The 20,167-nt window shown below is 38.2% G+C and overlaps 1 protein-coding gene across 1 annotated transcript in view; it reads left to right on the top strand.

The window, feature by feature from the left end:
- Nucleotides 1-20,167, top strand: part of MMS22L (MMS22 like, DNA repair protein) — a 112,282-nt gene that overhangs the window by 215 nt on the left and 91,900 nt on the right. Inside the window, exons 2-8 of the mRNA XM_040983801.1 lie at nt 273-519; nt 1,132-1,257; nt 2,366-2,415; nt 10,823-10,910; nt 10,997-11,174; nt 14,071-14,161; nt 15,740-15,870. Of these exons, the coding sequence (XP_040839735.1) occupies nt 356-519; nt 1,132-1,257; nt 2,366-2,415; nt 10,823-10,910; nt 10,997-11,174; nt 14,071-14,161; nt 15,740-15,870 (828 nt within the window). The 5' untranslated portion in view covers nt 273-355. The remainder of the gene's footprint in view (nt 1-272; nt 520-1,131; nt 1,258-2,365; nt 2,416-10,822; nt 10,911-10,996; nt 11,175-14,070; nt 14,162-15,739; nt 15,871-20,167) is intronic.

Here is a 20,167-nt window from a genome sequence, read left to right as displayed (position 1 = left end):
CCGGCCCGGGCGCCTTGTCCGCCTTGCCAGGGAACACAGGGCAGAGATCGGTGTGGTCGGGTGGTGGAGGGTGGCGTGTCCAGCTGCAGCCCGGGCTGCTCTGCGGGCCTCCGCCTGTCCCAGGCTGTGGAGTCCGACCTGATCCGGGTGGGAAGTGAAGTCGGGACTGGGGTCGGGACTTTGTGGAGGCTTTGGCCCCTCGGGATTTGAGGACCCAAATTTGGGGAACTTTGTCGGGTAACCCCCTGTTTCCGGGCCCGTCCCACCTCCAGGAGTCTCTTCGCAACTTCTCTCTGAAGCTGCTCTCGCTGGTCAGCATCATGTACCACAGGCATTTCAGAATTGAAAGTAGATAATGGATAACTGTGCTGGCGTGTCCGCGCTCTTGACCGACAGCTTGGAGCTGGAGCTGGGGACAGAATGGTGCAAGCCCCCTTGCTTTTCTTGTGCGGTTGACAATGCAAGAGGAGAAAACCATTTTTCTGGGGACTCCTACCTTTGCAGTGGGACACTTAAGAGGTAGGTGGAAAAGCTGGGGATGTTTTTTCCCCCATCAGGCTATTGTTCTGTTTGTTAGGAATGTTATTTCATCACCTAGGTTTTTTTGAAATGGTCTTTCCTGCTATGGAATACAGTACCTTAGAACTTCTCGGTGCTTTTTTGTTTCATTGTCGCAGTAACTTCTACTTTTATATAGATATGTATACTACAGTGAAGTTGCTGTTCTTGAAATATTTTGGCTGGATCTACTGAGGCAGTTTCAGTCTAAAAAGCAAACATCTTTTTGATCTTACAGGCTTGTTAGTTAGATACCTTAAAAGAGGTCACTTAACATGATTATGCTCCAGACGTGGGTCAGGATAACTTTTACTTATTTAATTTATTTTAAATCATATATTTCCTCAAAAAAAAAATTCTGCAACTGGAGACCATTAATGATGTCATGCAAAAAATAGGTTCCTCTGAGTTATCTTGATCTCTATACCATCGTACTCCCTATGCAGGGTGAGATTTTAATACCCTAGCTGTAAAGATCCTGACTGTGAGGTAACATACTATTTCCTGGTTAATACTGATTCAGGTAATATTTAGCGTACTTTTTGTGAGATTAAACTAGACTTTTCATTTCAGATTATTTTTGAATCTCGACCCGTTACCAACCAACTTTGAGGAGGATACTGTGGAACTTTTTGGTATTCAGTGGGTCACTGAAACAGCGCTTGTGGATTCTTCCAGAGAGCTCTTTCATTTATTCAGGTGTGTTTGTTTCCAATTCTGGGAGGTTTGCAACACTGCTAATGTAACAACGCCAGTGATTGCTTGTTGCCCATTTGATTATCTTCCAGTGACAATAACCAGAGGGCAATGGCTTGATGCAGTCATAGTTTTAATGAGTTTTTAAAAATTGTTATTGATTTTCAGAAACTTCCTATGTATTTGATGGTGTGGATTGAATGCTAGTATTTAAAGTTTTGAACCAAATTATAACTTGGGGGAAAAAGATTAAGATGCTTTTTGTTTAAAACTCACAATCTTTCATTGATCTTTAAAAGAATGAGCTGAAATTTGATCCTCCAGAGTAGAAAGCTGATTCTTTGTGTTCAATACATCTGAGGTTTTTATGAAAATATGAAATGGAAGAGAGAATAGCATAATGGACCCACACATACCCTTTCTCAGTTGCAGTAAGCATCAAGGTTCTCTCATCTTCTTTCATCTGTCCCAACCCCTGTTCTTTTGCCTCAAGTATTTGTAAACATTCCAGGTATCAACATCTCATTCTTAAATTTTTGCTATACCTTCAAAAAAAATGAACACCATCACCTCAATGAAATGTAATTTAAGTGATTTTTTTTAAATCAGTTGTTTAGGGCCAGTAATCCAAAAGCGCATTAAAAATGATATTGGAGCATTCATATGAAAATGAAGGTAGAAGTTACTTTCTCACTCTCATATCAGCTCTTAAGTAGAGGTGTCACTGTATCTGTGACCTGTTATAATCTGTTTTATTGAAATTGGCTAAGTTGGTACTTGTAATCCTAACCTCTTTAGAGTTAATGTACATGCAAGTATCTTAAAATTTTTAACTATATAAACAGTATCTCACTGATAATAAAATAATAATTTGTGAGATAAATGCAGCTTTTAGTAGATGCTTTTGGGATGTCAAAGTTAATTATCTTCCCTAAGAGTTTTCACTATCTGAAGTTGACCATTTCATTAACATCCACAAAGTATTAAATGTCTACAAATAAGAGATACTGAAGCAGTACAATAGACTTGAAACATTATCCATATAGTTGTTACATAGTTTATATTAAAATTAACTGTAACATTACATGTTTGTTTGTTTGTTTTTAATTAGGCAACAGCTATACAACTTGGATACCTTATTACAGGCCAGCTGTGATTTTGGTAAGTTTTACTTGTCTTCAATAGCCAGAAGGAATTGTTGTTCCAGTTACAGTGAATAACACATTGTAGTGTAATGGGATACCACAGTATTAAAAGCTGTACTACCAGTTTGATACGGTGTATTTGGTGTTCAGAAAAAGTATGACATTGTGACTGAGAGTTAGTGGCATTTTTTAAAATCTGTAGTTCTTAAAGGTAAAACAACATCACAAGTGAACTGGTACTTGCTTTGGAGCTAGGGAGTGGAATAGAGTCTGTAAATGAAAAAAGTACTAGACTGCATGCTCCCTTCTTCTGCCTGCTTTTTTGTGTGTATTGTTAACTGGAGGGAGAACAGCAAAGTTAAGGAGGTATGTTTCTTTGTAGATTAGCTGCTGCTTCTTTCTAGCAGGTTTGGTATAGTATAGAATTTAGAATTATAACTTTTATGTTCACCCTGAGTTCCAACTCCTAGTTGATTATGGATGTTGCATCAGGTAATAGTCCTTGCATCATAAGCGTTCTACTGAGGATTAAATGCCATATATATGTTAAGAGTTAGCCCAGTGTATATTATTAATGGTGCCCAGCACACAGCTTGTATTAGTAACACTTTGGTTAGAGTAGTGCATATGTGTATGTGTGTCAGAGACTGAGGTTGTGTAAGTTACCTTCTTTCTGTTCAGAAATGAATTCTGAGTTATTTTTCTTCTTTTTCCACAATAATTATGGAGTGGGTCTCCCTCTCTCTCTCTTTTAAAGATTTATTTATTTTTAATGGGAAGGCAGATTTATAGAGAGAAGGAGAGACAGAAAGATCTATCTGGGGGTTAAGTCTGTAAATAGCTGCAGGCCAGAACTGAGCAGATCCAAAGCCAGGAGCCCGGAGGTGCCTCTGGGTCTCCCATGTGCATGTAGGTCCCAAGCTTTGGACCATCCTCTACTGCTTTCCCACACCCCAAGCAGGGAATTTATTTGAATGTGAAACAGCCAGGGCATGAATCAATGCCTTATGGGATACTGGTGCTTGCAGGTAGAGGATTACCCAACTGAGCCATCATACCTGCCCCTTGTTATTTTTTAATATATTATGAAAATCATTTATCTTTAATCAGAAAGATCATAGCCCAGCCAATCAATGTCAGTTTTCTGTGTTTTAATTACCCTTTCTTGTTTCCTCAGCATATGATCAACAAAAACTTAATTTTTACTTTTTCAATATAGTGAATCCAAAAAGAAAAAATATGGTACTGTGGAGTTTGCGTTTGTTTTGGACAGAAATCCAGACACAAAAAATGCAGTCATGGGCATGTATAACTTGTTTTGGGAGCCAACAGCTTTTTGTTTGTGCCCATTAGATGATACTAGATATGGATCTTCAGTGATGGGAAGGTATCGGTTAGACAGAATAATTAAGGGAGAATTTTAGAGTATTCAGGCAGGACAAAAATATTGAGGTGTGTAAAAACATTCAGGGAGCACAGAGTAAATACCGTGATGAAGCATGTGTGGAGTAGGAAGAAGGGAAAAAGATCAAAATTAGCTTTGTAAACTGTGGCAGAGTCTGGGTTTTGTTTTGTACTCTGTAGATTGTTTTAGTAGAGCAAAATATCTTTATTGTGCAGAAAGCCATAAGTATATCGGGTTTATAGAAGCCATCTATTGTATAGGGTTTTTTTTTTCCTTTTTTGTCTTTGTTTTTCATTATTTTTGATATTTTTAATATTGTTTACGTAGTTAAGTGATGTATACCCATGTAGGCCTCTGATTTGAGTGGAGAGGTTCAGGTTCAGATGCAGAGGACATATGTTTCAGGTTTTTTTTTTTTTCTCCTGTTTCTATAGGGGAGGAAGGTACCTTCCTTGCTGTTAAACTATGTCAGCACCTGGAGATGGGGTACAATCATTTGTGCGGAGGAGTTCCCAGGGTGTTACTTGAGTGATTTTGATAGTTCTGAGAAGTTGCTGGTTTTATTGCTCCAGGGGTGATAAAAATCTCTCCAAGGTCTGTTATTTGACCAAGTCCACCTTAGTGCATCCACAGACCCAGAAATGTGCTGCAAAGCTTGGCAAGGAGAGTGGTCTAGCCTGCTCTATTTTCATCCTCTGATGAAGCAGTTGATGTCCCCTAGATGAGCTGGCTGACATGTCCTCTGTATGTATCTATGCATGCTGCCTTTGCACAGGCAGTAGCAACCGAGGAGGCCCAGTGCTGATACATGCACTCCAAGGACCAACAACACATCTTGTTGTTTTTCTTTATGGCTAGGATGTTAGTCCAGCAGTCCAGTTGGGTAGTTCCACCAAGAAACCTTATCTGGACTGATCTCAGACTTGATCTTGTGTGCCAACCAGTGCATGGTCAGTTTTGGTCTGTCACCCCAGTTCCAGGTGAATCAGCGGGTGCCTTTGCATAGCCCAGCCAGCCCACCACAAACTTACTTCTCATGCATGTCGTTGGATGCCATGACCTAGACAGGTGACTCCCAATAAACCCTCACCAGGCTTGCACCCAGACTCTGATTTTGTATGTGTCAGCCTCTGCCGTGGCCTAGTCCAAATCAGCCTATATCCCATCTTGCCCCTTGTGTACATCTGTGGGTGCTGTGGTTCGGTTCAGCCTGACCTGACACTCACAAATGCTGACAGGTGCCAGCCACTGGCTTGTCCAGCCTGGACAAGTCCTGGCCCACCCCCCAGTCCTGGGTCTTGGGCCTAGCAGCAATAGGTACAGCCTAACAAGGGGGTGCCCACAGTTCCCCTGCCAGGGATATTCCCTGCCCCAGGTCTTACACCTGTTAAGTGGTACTACAGTGTAGCCTGACATGCCTTGTATCCAGTCCCAGCACTAAGCACCTGGTGTTGTAGCTTAGCCTGGCTGGCTTGCACCTATTCTGGCACTTGCATGTGCCAGCAGTTGCAGAAGCCTAGCACAGCATGACCCACCCTCAGTCCCAGCTTACATGCTTACCAATAGAAGCAGCAGCCCAGAAGAGAGTCCCCAAAGTTCCCCTACTAGGCCTGCACCCAGCCCCAAATCTTGCATGTGTCAATGGGTGACTATGGCCCGTCCTGAGATGGCCTACCCCCCAGTTTGGCATTTGCCAGCAGCTGCTACAGTCTAACTGAACCTGGTTCACCTCAGTTCCAGCTCTCACCAACAGGTATACCACTCTAGCCCAGTCTGGCCCACCCCAACCCTCATGTGAACTGGTAGGTGTTGTGGTCGGACCCAACCTTGCCTGCATCCTGTTCTGTCTGTCACTGCTGCCGGTGTGTACTGTGGAGTGACACTGCCTGAACTGCCCCAAAGGCAAGCTCACATGCCTGCTGACAGGTGCTGTAGCTTTGCCCAGACTGGGGTACCCATAGCTCTGGCTCTCTTTCACAGGTAGGAGCTACAGCCCAGCAAGGGAGTCCCAAGTTCTTCTACCAGACGTGTTGCCAGCTCTGGGTCTTGTGTGTGCTGGTGGGTGCTTCGATCCAGCCTTGCATGGCCCACCTGCAACGTCAGTGCTTACTGGCGAGTTGCAACTTAGGCCAGCCAGACAAAACCCACACCTTGTCCTGGAGCTTGTGCCTGCCAGCAGATACTGTAGCCTGGCATAGTCTGGCCTGTTCCTGACCTTACCCGTATTGATAAGTGCTGCAACCTTACGAGGCCTGTCACACCCCAGCCCTGGTTCTTGTGTTCCCCAGCAGGAACTGCCCCCCAATAGGGGAGTTCCCCAGGGTCCCCTACCTTCTCTTCTCCAAGTCCCGGATCTCACTAATGCTGGGAGTAGGTGTGGAAGGGCTGCAGTGGTCCTATTTGGCATGCTTTACCCTCAGTCCTTTCCTTGCATATGCTGGCATGTGCTGTAGCCTGACCCCTTCTGGCCTCCTCCCAGCAGCCCCAGCTCCAGTCAGTTCTTGTCATTTTAGTTCTGTGGTCCAGGTTGGCTTGGCCTGTTACCAGTTCTCCACATAAACTGGTGGGTGCTGCAGTCCCTCAGAAGCAAACCCACAATTCGCCTACAGAATAAGCCCCTAGATCTGATTCTCTAGCATTCTGATGGGTACTGTTACCCAGCCTGATGTGGTCTACTGTCTTCTCCAACACCCACTGTCTTCTCTAACACTCATGGGTGGGTACTACATCCTAGGCCAGTGAAACATGACTCTCAGCCTCAGCTTTTGTGAGCACCTCTGAATAGCGGGCACTGCTGTTTAGTCCAGCCCAGGTCTTCCAAATCAGCAGATGCCTTTGTCTGACCCAGACCTACTCCCCACCCCCGCCATTTTCCCTTTCTAATGTTCTTTTTCTCAGCTCCTTTGAGTATCTGCACATCCAGTTGCCTGGTCTGTGAAAGACCCCAGAGTTTATTCCTACCAAGTTAAACATGCCATCAGCCACTCCCACTTGAATACATCCCCAGAATCCCTTCTCCAAGTGATCTACAGCCACCACCCCACCTCCCCAAGAGTACGATGGCATATCCTGGTCTTGGAGTTTCCTCTGTTTCCCACTTATATTTTAAAAAGAAGAAGAAGAAAAATAAAGAAGCAGATATGCTGGCACACTGGTGTGGTTAACACAAATTTGGCTTTAACCAGGCCCAGAGTGCCTACTAGCTACTGGCTGCTTTTATCCCAGCAGTGTTAACACTTTTCTAGGTACAAGGCAGCCTAGGCAGTGTGTGCAGCTAAGGAATGTAAGTTTGGTTTTTAAACCACACTTAGCCTGAAACCATTACATTGAGCTGTAATCAACTCCTTGTATCCACTGAGAGTGACTATAGCATTTTTTGTTAGGAACTTGAGCATTCATATATTCTGCTGTCCTCAGGGGTTCCTTGAAAGGAATGTCTCTTGGTACGGAGGAATGGCTGTATTTGTTTAAATGGCTATTTGTTGTGCTAGCATTTTAATATTTTTGTTGTTTAGAAAATCCTTTAAAGAGAGTTTGTTAGGTAGATTAGTAGTACTAAAGATTATCTGTAGGTCTTCCTGTCCCAGTCTGTAGTTATATAATAATAAAATAGTGTAGCTAAGCATAGCCCTCAGCCTCCTCCCACAAAGTCCTTGTGAATGTCATTTTACTGTCTGGTAGATGTAGTTCTTATTCTATTTCCTATTTTCCTTGGGTTGCGGCAGAATGATAGTCTGTGTTCTGAGAATGTTTTTTAAAGGTTTGTTAACTTTTAGTTGAAGGCGGAATTACAAAAAGAAGCAAGAGACAGAGAGAGAGATCTTTTTTATGCTGGTTCACACATCAAATGACCACCACAGCCAGAACTGAACTCATCCAAACCAGGGAATTCTCCCGAGTTTCCCACATAGTTGCATGGTCCCAAGGCTTGGGCCATCCTCCAGTGTGTTCTCAGGCCACAGGCAGGGAGCTAGATGGGAAGTAGAGCAACTGGCACATGAACAGGCATACATGTGGGAGGCAGCACTTGCTTGAAAGGGCAGGATTAAACTATTGAGCCATCATGCTGGCTCCTGAGAATTTCTTAGATTTCCTGTTTCTTAAATACTTTTGGTGTTGCTCTTGCTTTGTGGGTTTTTGGGTTTTGTTCTTGTTTCTCTGTGTAATTTATGTCATTTTTGGTCATCTATTTGTCCTCTTATGCATCCATTTTGCATATATAAAGTAGACATACCTATGGTTAATGCAGTTGACTGTTGATTCTTACATCACTGTCATTTGTCAATTCTGCCATTGACAGTACTGATTGAGTTTTTCACTATTGGTTCTGTGATATAGATTTCTGCTTCTTTGAGTATGTAGTATATGTTTTGTATTGGGGTAAATGTTGTAGACTTTCCATGGCTGTTTTCTGGATTTACTTGGTTTTGGTTAGGTATTAAATATTATTCCAGTTTTGCTGTTGATCTCTTGTAATTCCCAAGTCTTTCTGCAGGTTGTTTTACATTTTGTTAAGGATTTTCAAAAGCAGTGTTGTATTTAATGCTAATAATTTATAAGTGCTTTGTGAAGTATCTGAGGTTTCTTTACAGTGCTAATGCATTATGAATTTTCTTGCTAGTAGGACCTGGTATTCTCTAGCTTGAATTAGCTTTGAAAAGAATTGCTGTCTGTTGCTTTTCCATGGTCCTGGGTAGTTTTTTCTCATGCCTGAAGAGATTTGTACTGAAAAACTTTGTTGAGGACCAAGATTTGGGAGTTGGTTTATATACATTACCAGAGGTAACGTACCACCACCTTTTTTGTTGTTGTTGTGAATAACTTTGTTCTTTGGCACTTTTGTCCTGTAACTTCATGCCTCTTCAAAATGATATTTAATGTCTCCTCAACTCAATGATGTGGGTTGGGTTTAGGCTTTTTCCTCCCAGTATTACAAGTTAGAAACTCTCCAGGTGGTATGTGGGTACAATCATATGATTTTACCTTCTCTGGAATAGGCAGTCTTGTTTTGCCTTATTTCTTGTCTGAAAATTTGTTTTATGTTTCTATTCCTTTTGAGTTTAGGATGAATAAAGCTGATCCTTTTATTCTGTCTTAGAATTCTGGCTTTAAATTCAAAGCAGTTATTTTTAAGGGAATACTGTTTATTGGCTGAGGGTTCTGAAACTGGAGGATTGGCTTAGATCATTTTATGTTCTAATAGAATGTTTAACACTGGCTCATTTGTAAAGAAGAATATTAGCTCATTGTTCTTGAGGCTGATAAATTCAAGAATAGGCAGCTGCACTTAGTAGGAGCCTCATGCCACATAATAGTGTCTATTCATGGAATTCGTAACCTGTACAAGAGTGGCCAACATGTGGTGCAAAAGTTACAATATAGGATTGATCTACCTTATAACAACTTGCTCTTGTGTTTACAAATCCATTGACCAAACTTTCACTCCACAAAGATGGCATTAATTTCCACTGCTGAATTCATCAACCTCTTCAAGGCCCTTGCCTTTAAAATCATGTTTCAACCTGAGTTTTGGAAGGGACAAACCATATTCAATCCATTGCAGGGGTCATAACTTCTTATAGGTGCTATTAAGCCATTGGTGCAATTTAATATGTAGATACTTACACAGCAACTTGACATTTATATTTGTGTCAGTTTTGCCGAAGTAGTGGCCATGTTATCTTATTCAAATTCGAATATAAAAATAGATCTTTTCAGGTCTGGCACAAGGGCTCATTGGCCAAATTCTCACTTTACATGTGCCAGGATTCCATATGGGTGCCAGTTCATGTCCCAGCTGCTCCACTTCCCTTCCAACCCTCTGCTCAGTTCTGGCTGTTGTGGCCATTTTGGGAAGTGAACCAGCAGATGAAAAATGTTTATCTTCTCTTCATAAATCTGATCTGCCTTTCTAATAAAACTAAATGAGCAAAAAATTTTTGTTTTATATTTAATATGGTTGAAGGTTTATTGCCTGTATTTCTTACATATTTATGTCTCAATTATCTTTTACATCAATGTTTTATGCATCATAGGTAGCAAATGATGATTCCTACAGATAATAAATGTTTAAGAGATGTATAATATCTATAGAATGGAGTAAACAGAATTGAGAGAAACAGAAGAATTACTAAAAGACCTTTTTGAACTCTTGTCAGTTTTGACTTCATTCTAAATGCAGTTAGTAGCTTTTCATGGATGTTTTGACTGGGAGCACTAGGAATTTTAAGTAGATTTTTATTTAAAGAGGATAAAAGGAAATGTTTTGTGGTCTGGTACAGTGACTTAACACAGTCTAGGGAAAATGGATATTTTCAAAATGTATTTGGTTACAAACTTTGTAGGACTATGATGTATTATGAATAAGCTTAAAGGCAGTGAAAGAATCAAGGAAAACATAAGCTACTGGTGATATTATTGAATGAAATGGAGAGAACTTAACACGACAAGTATTGAAAAAGTCAAAAGGTTCATTGTTTGCATTATCTGTCAGACAACACTTGGAGTGTAGAAGCTACTTATACTGATTGACATGCAAGGTCTGGAGTACAAAGAAGTATGAAGTATAGATAAACTTTTTCGAGTCCTTATCATTGATTAATAAAAGAACTAAAGAGATCACACATGTAAGAAGACATGTATGGGGAGGAAAGATCTCAGACTGAATCTAAGAGACCTCTTGTAAGTAATAAAGTTGAAGAGGAACCAGCAAAGAAGTATGAGAAAGACAAATTAGCAGGTTAGGAAGACCTGCAGAAAGTGACCTCACCACAGTTGTATATATCTACTGCTATACCTGAGGGCAAGTTATCTGAGGACAGATAGTATCCATTAGTTTGCACAAAATTGATTTCGTTGGTGACCTTAATAAGAGTAGCTTTTAAAGAGTGATATGGGCAAATACCAATAGAAAGGTACAAGATAGACAATTACTGTTAATCTGGCTTATGAAGTCTTTTTGTCATCAACTCTTGGTAATTATGTAAATTATGATTAACATTGTTTATTTTGGTTTCAGGGAAGATATCAACTCTGCATGACAAGGCAGACAACATTAGACAGCAGTGTGTAATATTTCTCCATTATGTTAAGGTTTTTATCTTCAGGTAGGATAAATATTTTGATTATGGCATGAATTTCTGTGTATATTTTCCAGACTCTTGTGGTTTATTATATCTGATCTTTTTTTCAGATACCTGAAAGTACAAGATGCTGAGAGTCATGCTCCTGCTCATCCCTATGAGGCCTTGGAGGCTCAGCTTCCCTCAGTCTTGGTTGATGAGCTTCATGGATTACTATTGTATATTGGACATCTGTCTGAACTTCCCAGTGTTACCCTAGGAGCATTTGTAACTCAAAACCACATTAAGGTTTGACTTGTTTCATTTAATTTTTACATTATCAGCCTTTTTCTGCCCACATGGAATATTTATTCAAGAATGAGACAGATCAGTCAAAAGTGCAGTTCTGCAACCAAACTACCCGAGTTTTTAGATATTTTTGCAAAACATCTCATTCCCCTTCCTGTCTGTATAACTCATAACTTCTAGAGTTTCTGAGATAATATAATGATAATATACTAAATGAATATGTATTAAATAATTCAAACTAGTATATAATGAACCAATAGCTATTCTTTTTGTTTATGATGATGTAAAATGTTCAGAAATTGAAAGCAAATAAATTTTTATATTCTAGAATTTGTAGCATCTTGCTCATTGCTGAAGGTTTGCATAAGCCATCATTTATGTAATGAGATTCGAGACCACCTGTAAGAAATGCACTTTGAAAATTATGTAATAATGTGTAGTATCACTTTTAAAAATTTATTAAAATTGGATTAAGAGAAAAAGAGAAACAGGCAGACACACGTACATATACAGAGGGAGAGAGAGAGAGATCTTCCTTCTGCAGGTTTACTCTACAGATGGCTGGGTGAAAGTTAGGAGCCTGGATCTTCATCCAGTTCTTAATTAGGGTAGAAGGGGCCTAGATGCTTGGGCCATCTTCTGCTTCTTTTCTGAGACCATTATCAAGAAGCGAGGTCAGAAGTGAATCAGCTAGATGACGGTCAGTATCCATATGGGATGCTAGTGTTGCAGATGGCATTTGTTTGTTTTGTTTTGTTTTGTTTTTAAGATCTATTTTTACTGGAAATTCAGATATATAGAGAGAAGCAGGCACAGGGAAATCCTCTCTCTGCTGGTTCACTCCCCAAGTGGAGGCAATGACCAGAACTAAGCCAGTCGGAAGTCAGGAGTCGGGAGCCTCTTCTTGGTTTCCCAAGGCTTTGGGCTGTCCTCAGCTGCTCTCCAGGCCATGGGCAGGTAGCTAGATGGGAAGTGGAGCATCTGGGACACAAAGGGGCACTCGTATGGGACCCTGGCGCCTGCAAGGTAAAGATTTCAACTATAGGCAACACTCTGGATCCATAGATGGCAGCTTTATATGCTATGCAGCAATGTTATATTGACTGTCCTTTTATTCTTTATCTGTGGTAATCATTTGTTCGAAAGTTTCCTTTTAAATGGAATTTGTATTTTTAACATAGTCCAGGTTATAAATAATACAGTCACCATAGGAAAAAATGAGGGTTTATATGGATGATAAATTATGATAATTTACCACATTATTCCCTGAACTCTTTTTAATTTGAGAAGCAATCAGATGCTAGGAACATATCTTTACAAAAATGTAACATTAATGTATATAATGTAATGTAATGTAAAAAATATTTTATGAAATTTAACCAAAAAATTAACTTTTTCATCAGAAGCAATATATGCAGTGATAAAAAGTAAATAGATCTCCAACTGCATTTATAGACTTCATATACCTAATTCATAGAAACAAGCAAGTACTTCTTTTAATTTTGTCATTTAATGAAGATGTCATGGGCACATTGTGGGAAGAGGGATGTATTTATTTCTACTTCCTGTAAATTATACTGGTTTCTATTTTCTAGATATCAGCTGTATAAGAAAAATGGTTTGTCCAGCATTAAATAATTTGTGCAGGACATTCCTCATACTAGATTTACCTTTCTCAAGTTTTTAATTAGGTATGTTTTAAAAGATAGGTTATTTAAAGCTGAGAAACTCAGAATTTTTAAACAGCGGAGCTTAACGGTCTTCAAGAAATAAACATAATCTGTTCTTTTCTGAAACAACACAAAAACCTGAAAAACTAGAAAGCATCTTTCAAGACTTTGTTTATATGTTTTGTTCATCTTATAAATGAAAATGGTTTTTAATGGCTATTTGCAGTGGAATTTTTCACTGTTTTTAAGAAAGTTTACTATACAATATTCATTGGCTAGTATATATTACAAATGTTTTCTTAGATTGAATTTTTAACCAAGTAAACTGACTTTCCAAACTATTTAGTTTATATTGATCAATAATTTTTGTTGAATAATCTATTCAGTTTTGTCTTTTCCTGGCCCACCTTTATTTATAATGTGCAGTGAGGTAGGAAATCTAGCTTTAGTTAGTTTCTCACCAATGGATAAGTTTCTAAGCCATCTTTTATTGAATGACCCATGCTTTCCTGCTGCTTTGAGTTACCACTTCTTCCTTCCCTATTGTGTATTTAATTATGTATTCCTGTGCTAATATTTTATTAGCATAGCATCTGCTTCTGTTTGTATATCTGATAAGGCAGTTCTTCATCTTTGCCATTGTATTTGCTTTGATTGTTATGCTAAATATTGACTGGAGTATGGTTATTGATAACCCACTTTAACACAGTAATTGAAAATACTGGCTTTTGAGTCAGACTTGAATTTGAAACTTAATGTATGATTTCAGAGGTAAATTTCTTCAACAGCCTTTTAACCTCCATTTCTTAAGGGAATATAGTGTCTACATGATAGTTTAAGGGGTTCCTGTGTATTTGTTACATTAGAAAAAAATTTTTTTCTTACCTAAATTCTGAAACAAAATCAGGAAAAAAATGTCTTAAAAATTCCTTTGCTAATTTACAACTAGTAGAATCAGGTTGGTTGGAAACGATCTTTACTATAAAAGTCTATTCCAGCATCTCTAAGGTGGGTGTATCTTTAAACCAACAGAGAATATATCCTGCTTTGAAAGATCTTCAGTGAAAGAATCCTCTTAGGAATAAGACAAATTTTTCTCTGAGCTTTTGCATGGTGGTAGATTAACTTATTCTTTATCCTTATTCTTGTGGAAGAATGCTATATCATGTTATAAAATACCTAGTGAAGTATGGATTCTCAGTTACCATTGATAATGTCATTCACAGCTTTTTCCACCTTCGTGGCATCTATTACATCTCCATTTGGATATCCATTGGCTGGTCCTAGAAATTCTTCACATATTATGTGAAAAAATCAGTAAGTTTGTGGACTTTTGACTTGTTTTTTTAGTCTAAACTTTCACTGTTTCTAAAAATTGTACAAATGATATATGCTTTCTGGTATGTATTTAAGATGTATTATAGTTATATATTTGAAAGGCAGAATGACGGAGTGGGAGAGACATTTTCTATCCACTTGCTCACTCCTCAAAGTACCACATTGAACAGGGCTTGGGCCAGGGTAACGCTGGGAACCTGAGGCTTCATCCACATCTCCTATATTAGTTGAGTCATCATTTGTTGTTTTCCCAGTAGGTTTAACAGGAACCTGGATCAGAAGTAGCATAGCTAGCGTACTGATAGGGGGCACTACCATCGCAAACTTGGCCCACACCACTAGTTTGAAGATGAACTTTTCACTGCCTTTTCCCTGAAGATAACTACTTGGGAACAGCTTGGCCTGTTTATTTTTCTATATTTCTTATTGGTACATGTGCATAGAGGTTCATAAATAGGATTTTGCTTTTGCTTCTCACCTTAGATGGTATCATACTGTTCAATGTTATCTTTTGTTTACCGTATTTTTGATTTCTCTTCATGTTAGTATAAACAGATCTACTTTATTCACTTGTATATTTACTATACTTAAAAATCTGTGTATAAGCTGTTCTGTAAAACAGAGTCCTAAAAGTACAGTAGTCATTGCAGCTTTACTTTATATATGCTACTAATTTACTACACAGTGAATCTGGTTTACATATATAATTTGTGAGTATACCTGTATATTCTCTTTCTACTTGTGGATGATTTCAAATAGTTTCAAATAGTTTTTATCCTTCAGCTCAAATGCGGGAAGTAAAACTAAATCATGTTTTTATTTTGTAGTTTACTGGTTATTTATGTAATTTTGTGGTCAGTTTATAGTCATTCATTGGTTGATAATAGAAACACATCCTGAGAAATTTTTCCCTAGGCAAGTTTCTCATCCTGTGAGTAACTGTGTTTTTAGAAAACCTAGGTTATATAGGTCCATCCTGTCATGTGGCCTCTTAATAGAGTCAATATATGCAACAAGGTGTCTACAGATACCTAATTTCCTATCTCAAGGATTCTAACAAATTTCCTCAAAACTATTCAAATGGACTAATTCTGATAGTAGTTACAAAGCTTGATTATATTAACTTGATTTGCTCTACTTCAGTCTACAAAATAACTAAATTGATTCAATTTATGAGCATTTTAAAAAATAATATTTTAAAAGACTTTGTTATAATTAACTGTTTTGGTTAAAGTTTTCTGGTGTTTTCCTTTTTTTTAGTGATACACATTAACACTTTTCATGTAGTATTCATATAGTGTTTCCTACAGTATTTCATGTAGTATTCATAATGCTAGGAAAAGGAAAGTCTTAAGCATTACTTGTCAGGTTGGAAAAAATTTCTAAACATTTATTAGTGTTCATATAAGACAGCTATTATTTTAGATTGTAAAGGAAATTTTTTAAACCTTTTCAGTTTTATTATCATTTAAAGGTTTACAGTCACTTACCCCTTCTGAGTTAGTCCCAAAAAGTATATTGGATTTTTAAATAGAATTTATTTCATTGTGTTTTCAGAACAAGTTGTATACAGTCATCGGTTTATGAATCTGGCAGGTGATAATCTAACCAGTGTCAGCCTATTTGAAGAACATTGTGAAAATCTCCTTTGTGATTTAATAAGCTTTTCACTCAACAGGTATGACAAGGTAATATTTTATAAGCTTCTTTGTACTTTTGATACTTAATGTTAATAGTCCTGAAGGACTATTGTTCAGCCTGTAAGTTTAATCAAAAATAGCTTAGTTGTTAATACTTTTAATTTTATATTCAGTTACAATTGTGTGGAAGCTGAAAGCGAAAATATTTTGGTTAAAGTATTTTGAACAGATTAATAATTAGTAGCTTACTGTTTTTTTCTTTTTACTAAATAGTGTTTCTTTGTAAAAAAAATAGAAATGATTAGAAGTTAAGTTTTACATAGGAGCGTTATTCTTTTAATAATCTCTCATATTGCTGTTACATAGTCACAGCTAAAACTTGACAGAGTTTCAGGTTTGCTCTTTTCATAAAAGGTCAGTTGTTTTTATTGAATTGCATTTGCTGTGAAATGTTCACTGGAGGCAGTGAATATGCTCTTTTAAACTTTTTAAGATTTAATTTAAATGCAGGGTGGGAAATAGTGAGAGATAGAGATCTTCAGTCTCCTGGTTGACTTCCCTGAAAGCTAAAAGAGCTTGGGCTAGAGTGGGGGCCGGGCCAAGCCCCAGAGTTCCATCTGGGTCTCTTGCTTTCCCTGGCCCAGTTAGAAGAATCCAGATCACAATCAGAGCCACTAGAGCTTGAACTGGCTTTGGTATGTACTGCTGGCATCAGAAACTATGGCACTGTGGCCAATAGAGATTTAAGGATGTTATAGATTATTATTTTGAAATAGTAGAATTTTATCATTTATTATCACTTACAATGTAGATGTAAATGCTTCTTGTGGGAAATATTTATGGAAATGGATTATCTTCAATTTTTAAAACTTAGATTGTTTTCTGTTTTGTATTTGGTTCATGTGTTTACAACTAATCAATGTCTTGAAAATTGATGTATATTTATAATTGACAAAAATGTATACTCCCATAAACATTATGTTTTAGAATGTGTGTACATTGTAGAGCAACTAACTTCGCATACATATTAGTTTGTTGCAGAAATAAAGTCTGTTCTTCAACTATTTCAAGAATACAGTGCATTGTCACAATGTTTGTTATAAAATAGATCTCTTGAATTTGCTCCTATCTGAAAATTTTGTTCTTTAACCAGCTTCACCACCAACCCCTTCTGCAGCCTCATGAAACTGTCATTCTACTCTCTGCTTCCGTGAATTCATCTGTTTTTGATTCTCCATATAAATCATGCTGTATTTGTATATGCCCTGCTTATTTCATTTAATGTCATGTTCTGTTAAGTTGCAGGTGATAGCATTTCTTTTTAAAGACTGAATTACATGCTTTTATGTATATGATATATATGCATATATATATATATATCACATTTTCACTATTGACTTAGTTAGGTTTAACTTAGCTCTGTTTTTTTTTTTTCTGAGTAATGCTGCAATAATATGTAATTTTCTGTTTAACTTACTGATTTCATCTTCTTTAGTTATATACCTGCTAGTGGATTACTGGATCACATGTATTGTTCTTTTGGATTTCTTACAAAACATTGCTATATATTATCATGACTATATTAATTTATGTCCCTACCCAAGGTGTATGAGATTCCCTTCCATTCTTGTCAGAACTTACTATCTTTCTTTTTTTAACAGAGAGAGGAAGAGATGTCTTCTGCTAATTCACTCTTTTTTTTTTTTAAAGATTTATTTATTTTTATCGGAAAGTCAGATATACAGAGAGGAGGAGAGACAGAGGAACATCTTCCATGCGATAATTCACTCCCCCAGTGAGCGCAACGGCCAATGCTATGCCGATCCGAAGTCAGGATCCAGGAACTTCTTCCGGGTATCCCACATGGGTGCAGGGTCCCAAAGCTTTGGGCCGTCCTCAACTGCTTTTCCAGGCCACAAGCAGGGAGCTGGATGGGAAGTGGAGCTGCCGGGATTAGAACTGGCGCCCATATGGGATCCCGGGGCGTGTTCAAGGTGAGGATTTTAGCCTCTAGGCCACGCCACCAGGCTGTGCTAATTCACTCTTTAGTGCCCACAGTGTCTAGCGCTGGGCCAGGCAAAAGCCAGTGAGTTAGGAACCCCATCCATGTCTTCCATGTAGATGACCAGGACACAAGTGGCTACTACCTTCCTGCCCAGTCATGTGCATTAGAATCTGGATCAGAAGGAGAGGTTGGTCCCAGTCTCAGGCTTTCAGATATGTGATGGGACCTTCCAAGCAATAACTTAACACCTATCTGATCTTTTGTTTTTGAAAACTCTTTTAGCTCTTTACAGTTCCTTTACCCTTCCTAAAATTATTTTTGATTGCTTTTGAATTGTTTGAGTCCTTTGTATATTTTGGGTATAAGTTTCTTACTAGTTGTATGTTTTGCAAATATTTTCTGTCATTGCATAGTTTTTTTTTTTCTTCTTCACCCTGTGTACTTATCTGTGCTGATTGTTTTCTTTTAGTTTGATGTGATTTTTAGCTTAATGTTTTTTACTCTTGGTACCTGTAGCTTTGGGGCCATATCCAATAGATTGTTGCCTAGACTGTTTCTGTGGAACTTTTCCTAATGGGTTCTGATACTTTTATACTTTCAATCATACCCTTTAAGTCTTTAATCAGTTTTGTATTGATTTTTTTAATATTAGATACAAATCCATTCTTGTGCATGTAAATATGCAATTGTCCCAATATTTATTGAACATGCTGCTTTTTCCTTCGTATATTCTTGCAAACTTTGTAAAAAATCATTAACTATATGAATTTATGTCTATTTTGTTCTGCTATCACTATCTTGCTTTGATTAATGTAATTTGTATGTGTTGGGTAAAGTCAAGTAGTATGATGCCTCCAGCATTGTTCTTTTTGCTTGATTGCTTTTTCTTTTCGGTATCTTGTGTAGTCTTATATGAATTTTAGGATTTTTTTCTGTTTCCGTAAATAATGTCATTGCAATGTGGTAGGTAGTATTGCACTGAGGATGTAGATAAGTTTGGGCTATGTGGACATTCTAATAGTGCTTATGCTTCCTGTCTGTGAGCACAATTTGCCTTTATTTTTTCTGTGTGTCTTCATCAGTACCACTTGTCATTGTTTTTTGGTTTTCACGAGACAAATATTTCCTTGGATAAATTTATTCCTGATTTGTTGTTGTTTTTACTTTTGTACCTTTTGTGAATCGGATTGTTGCATGTGATTTCTTTTTTTGGATAGCTCACTATTAGTGTATAAAAGCTGTTGATTTAAAAAAAAAGATTTATTTTTTTTAATTGGAAAGCAGATTCATAGAGAGGAGTGACAGAAATCATCCACTTGCTGGTTCACCCCCAAGATGGCCGCAGTGGCCAGAGATATGCAGGTCGGAAGCCAGAAGCCTGGAACCTTCTGCAGGCCTCCCATCTGGGTACAGGGCCCAAGGACTTGGGCCATCTTCTGCTGCTTCTAGGCCGTCAGCAGAGAGCTAGATGGGAAGTACAGCAACTGGGAGTTGCTGGCTCTGCAGGCTGAGGTTATTGCCCACAGTACACATAGTGCTAGCTAGCCCCAAAGTTTTGTGGATTTCAGTTGTACTGAATTTGTTCTAAAAATTTTTTATATTCTCTGGATTTTATTATATAAGATCATGTCATACTATTAAGCAGTTCTTTCAAAAGTGAATGATTTTTTATTTTTTTGTCTGATTTCTCTGGCTAAAACTTCCAGCTATGTATATATAGTTTGGCATGGAAAGCCTAGTGGCTAAACTCCTCATTTTGCATGCTCCAGGATCCCATATGGGCACTGGTTCATGTCCTGGCTGCTCCATTTTCGGTCCTGCTCCCTGCTTGTGGCCTAGGAATACAGTAGAGGACTGTTCAAGTCTTGTGGACACTGTACCCACGTGGGAAACCCAGAAGAAGTTTCTGGCTCTTGGCTTCGGATTGACTTAGCTCAGCTGCCATTGCTTCTACTTGCAAGTCAAAATCCTTTCTCTATTTCCTTTACTCTGTAAATCTGCCTTTCCAGTAAATATAATAAATAAATCTTGAAAAAATTATTTACTTTTATTTGAAAAATAGATATATACAGAGGGAGAAATAGGTACAGAGAGGTCTTCCATCCTCTGGCTCACTACCCAAAGGGCTGCAATGAGTTGATCTGAAGCTTGGAGCCAGGAGTTTCTTCCTACCCTTCTACACGGATGCATGATCCTAAGGTCTTAGATCATCTTTTTCTGCATTTCCAGGCCATAAACAAAGAACTGGATTGAAACTATAGCATCCAGGACCTGAACAGGCACCCATTTTGGGTGTTAGCACTTACATGGGAAGGATTAACCTGTTATGTCACCTTGCTG

This window comes from Ochotona curzoniae, unplaced genomic scaffold (assembly GCF_017591425.1).
Source record: "Ochotona curzoniae isolate NIBS_2020 unplaced genomic scaffold, NIBS_Ocur_1.0 contig_3819, whole genome shotgun sequence".
In the NCBI taxonomy this organism is placed as follows: Eukaryota; Metazoa; Chordata; class Mammalia; order Lagomorpha; family Ochotonidae; genus Ochotona; species Ochotona curzoniae.
Note: the sequence above shows the minus strand (reverse complement) of the source record. Positions and strands in the feature narration are given on the sequence as shown.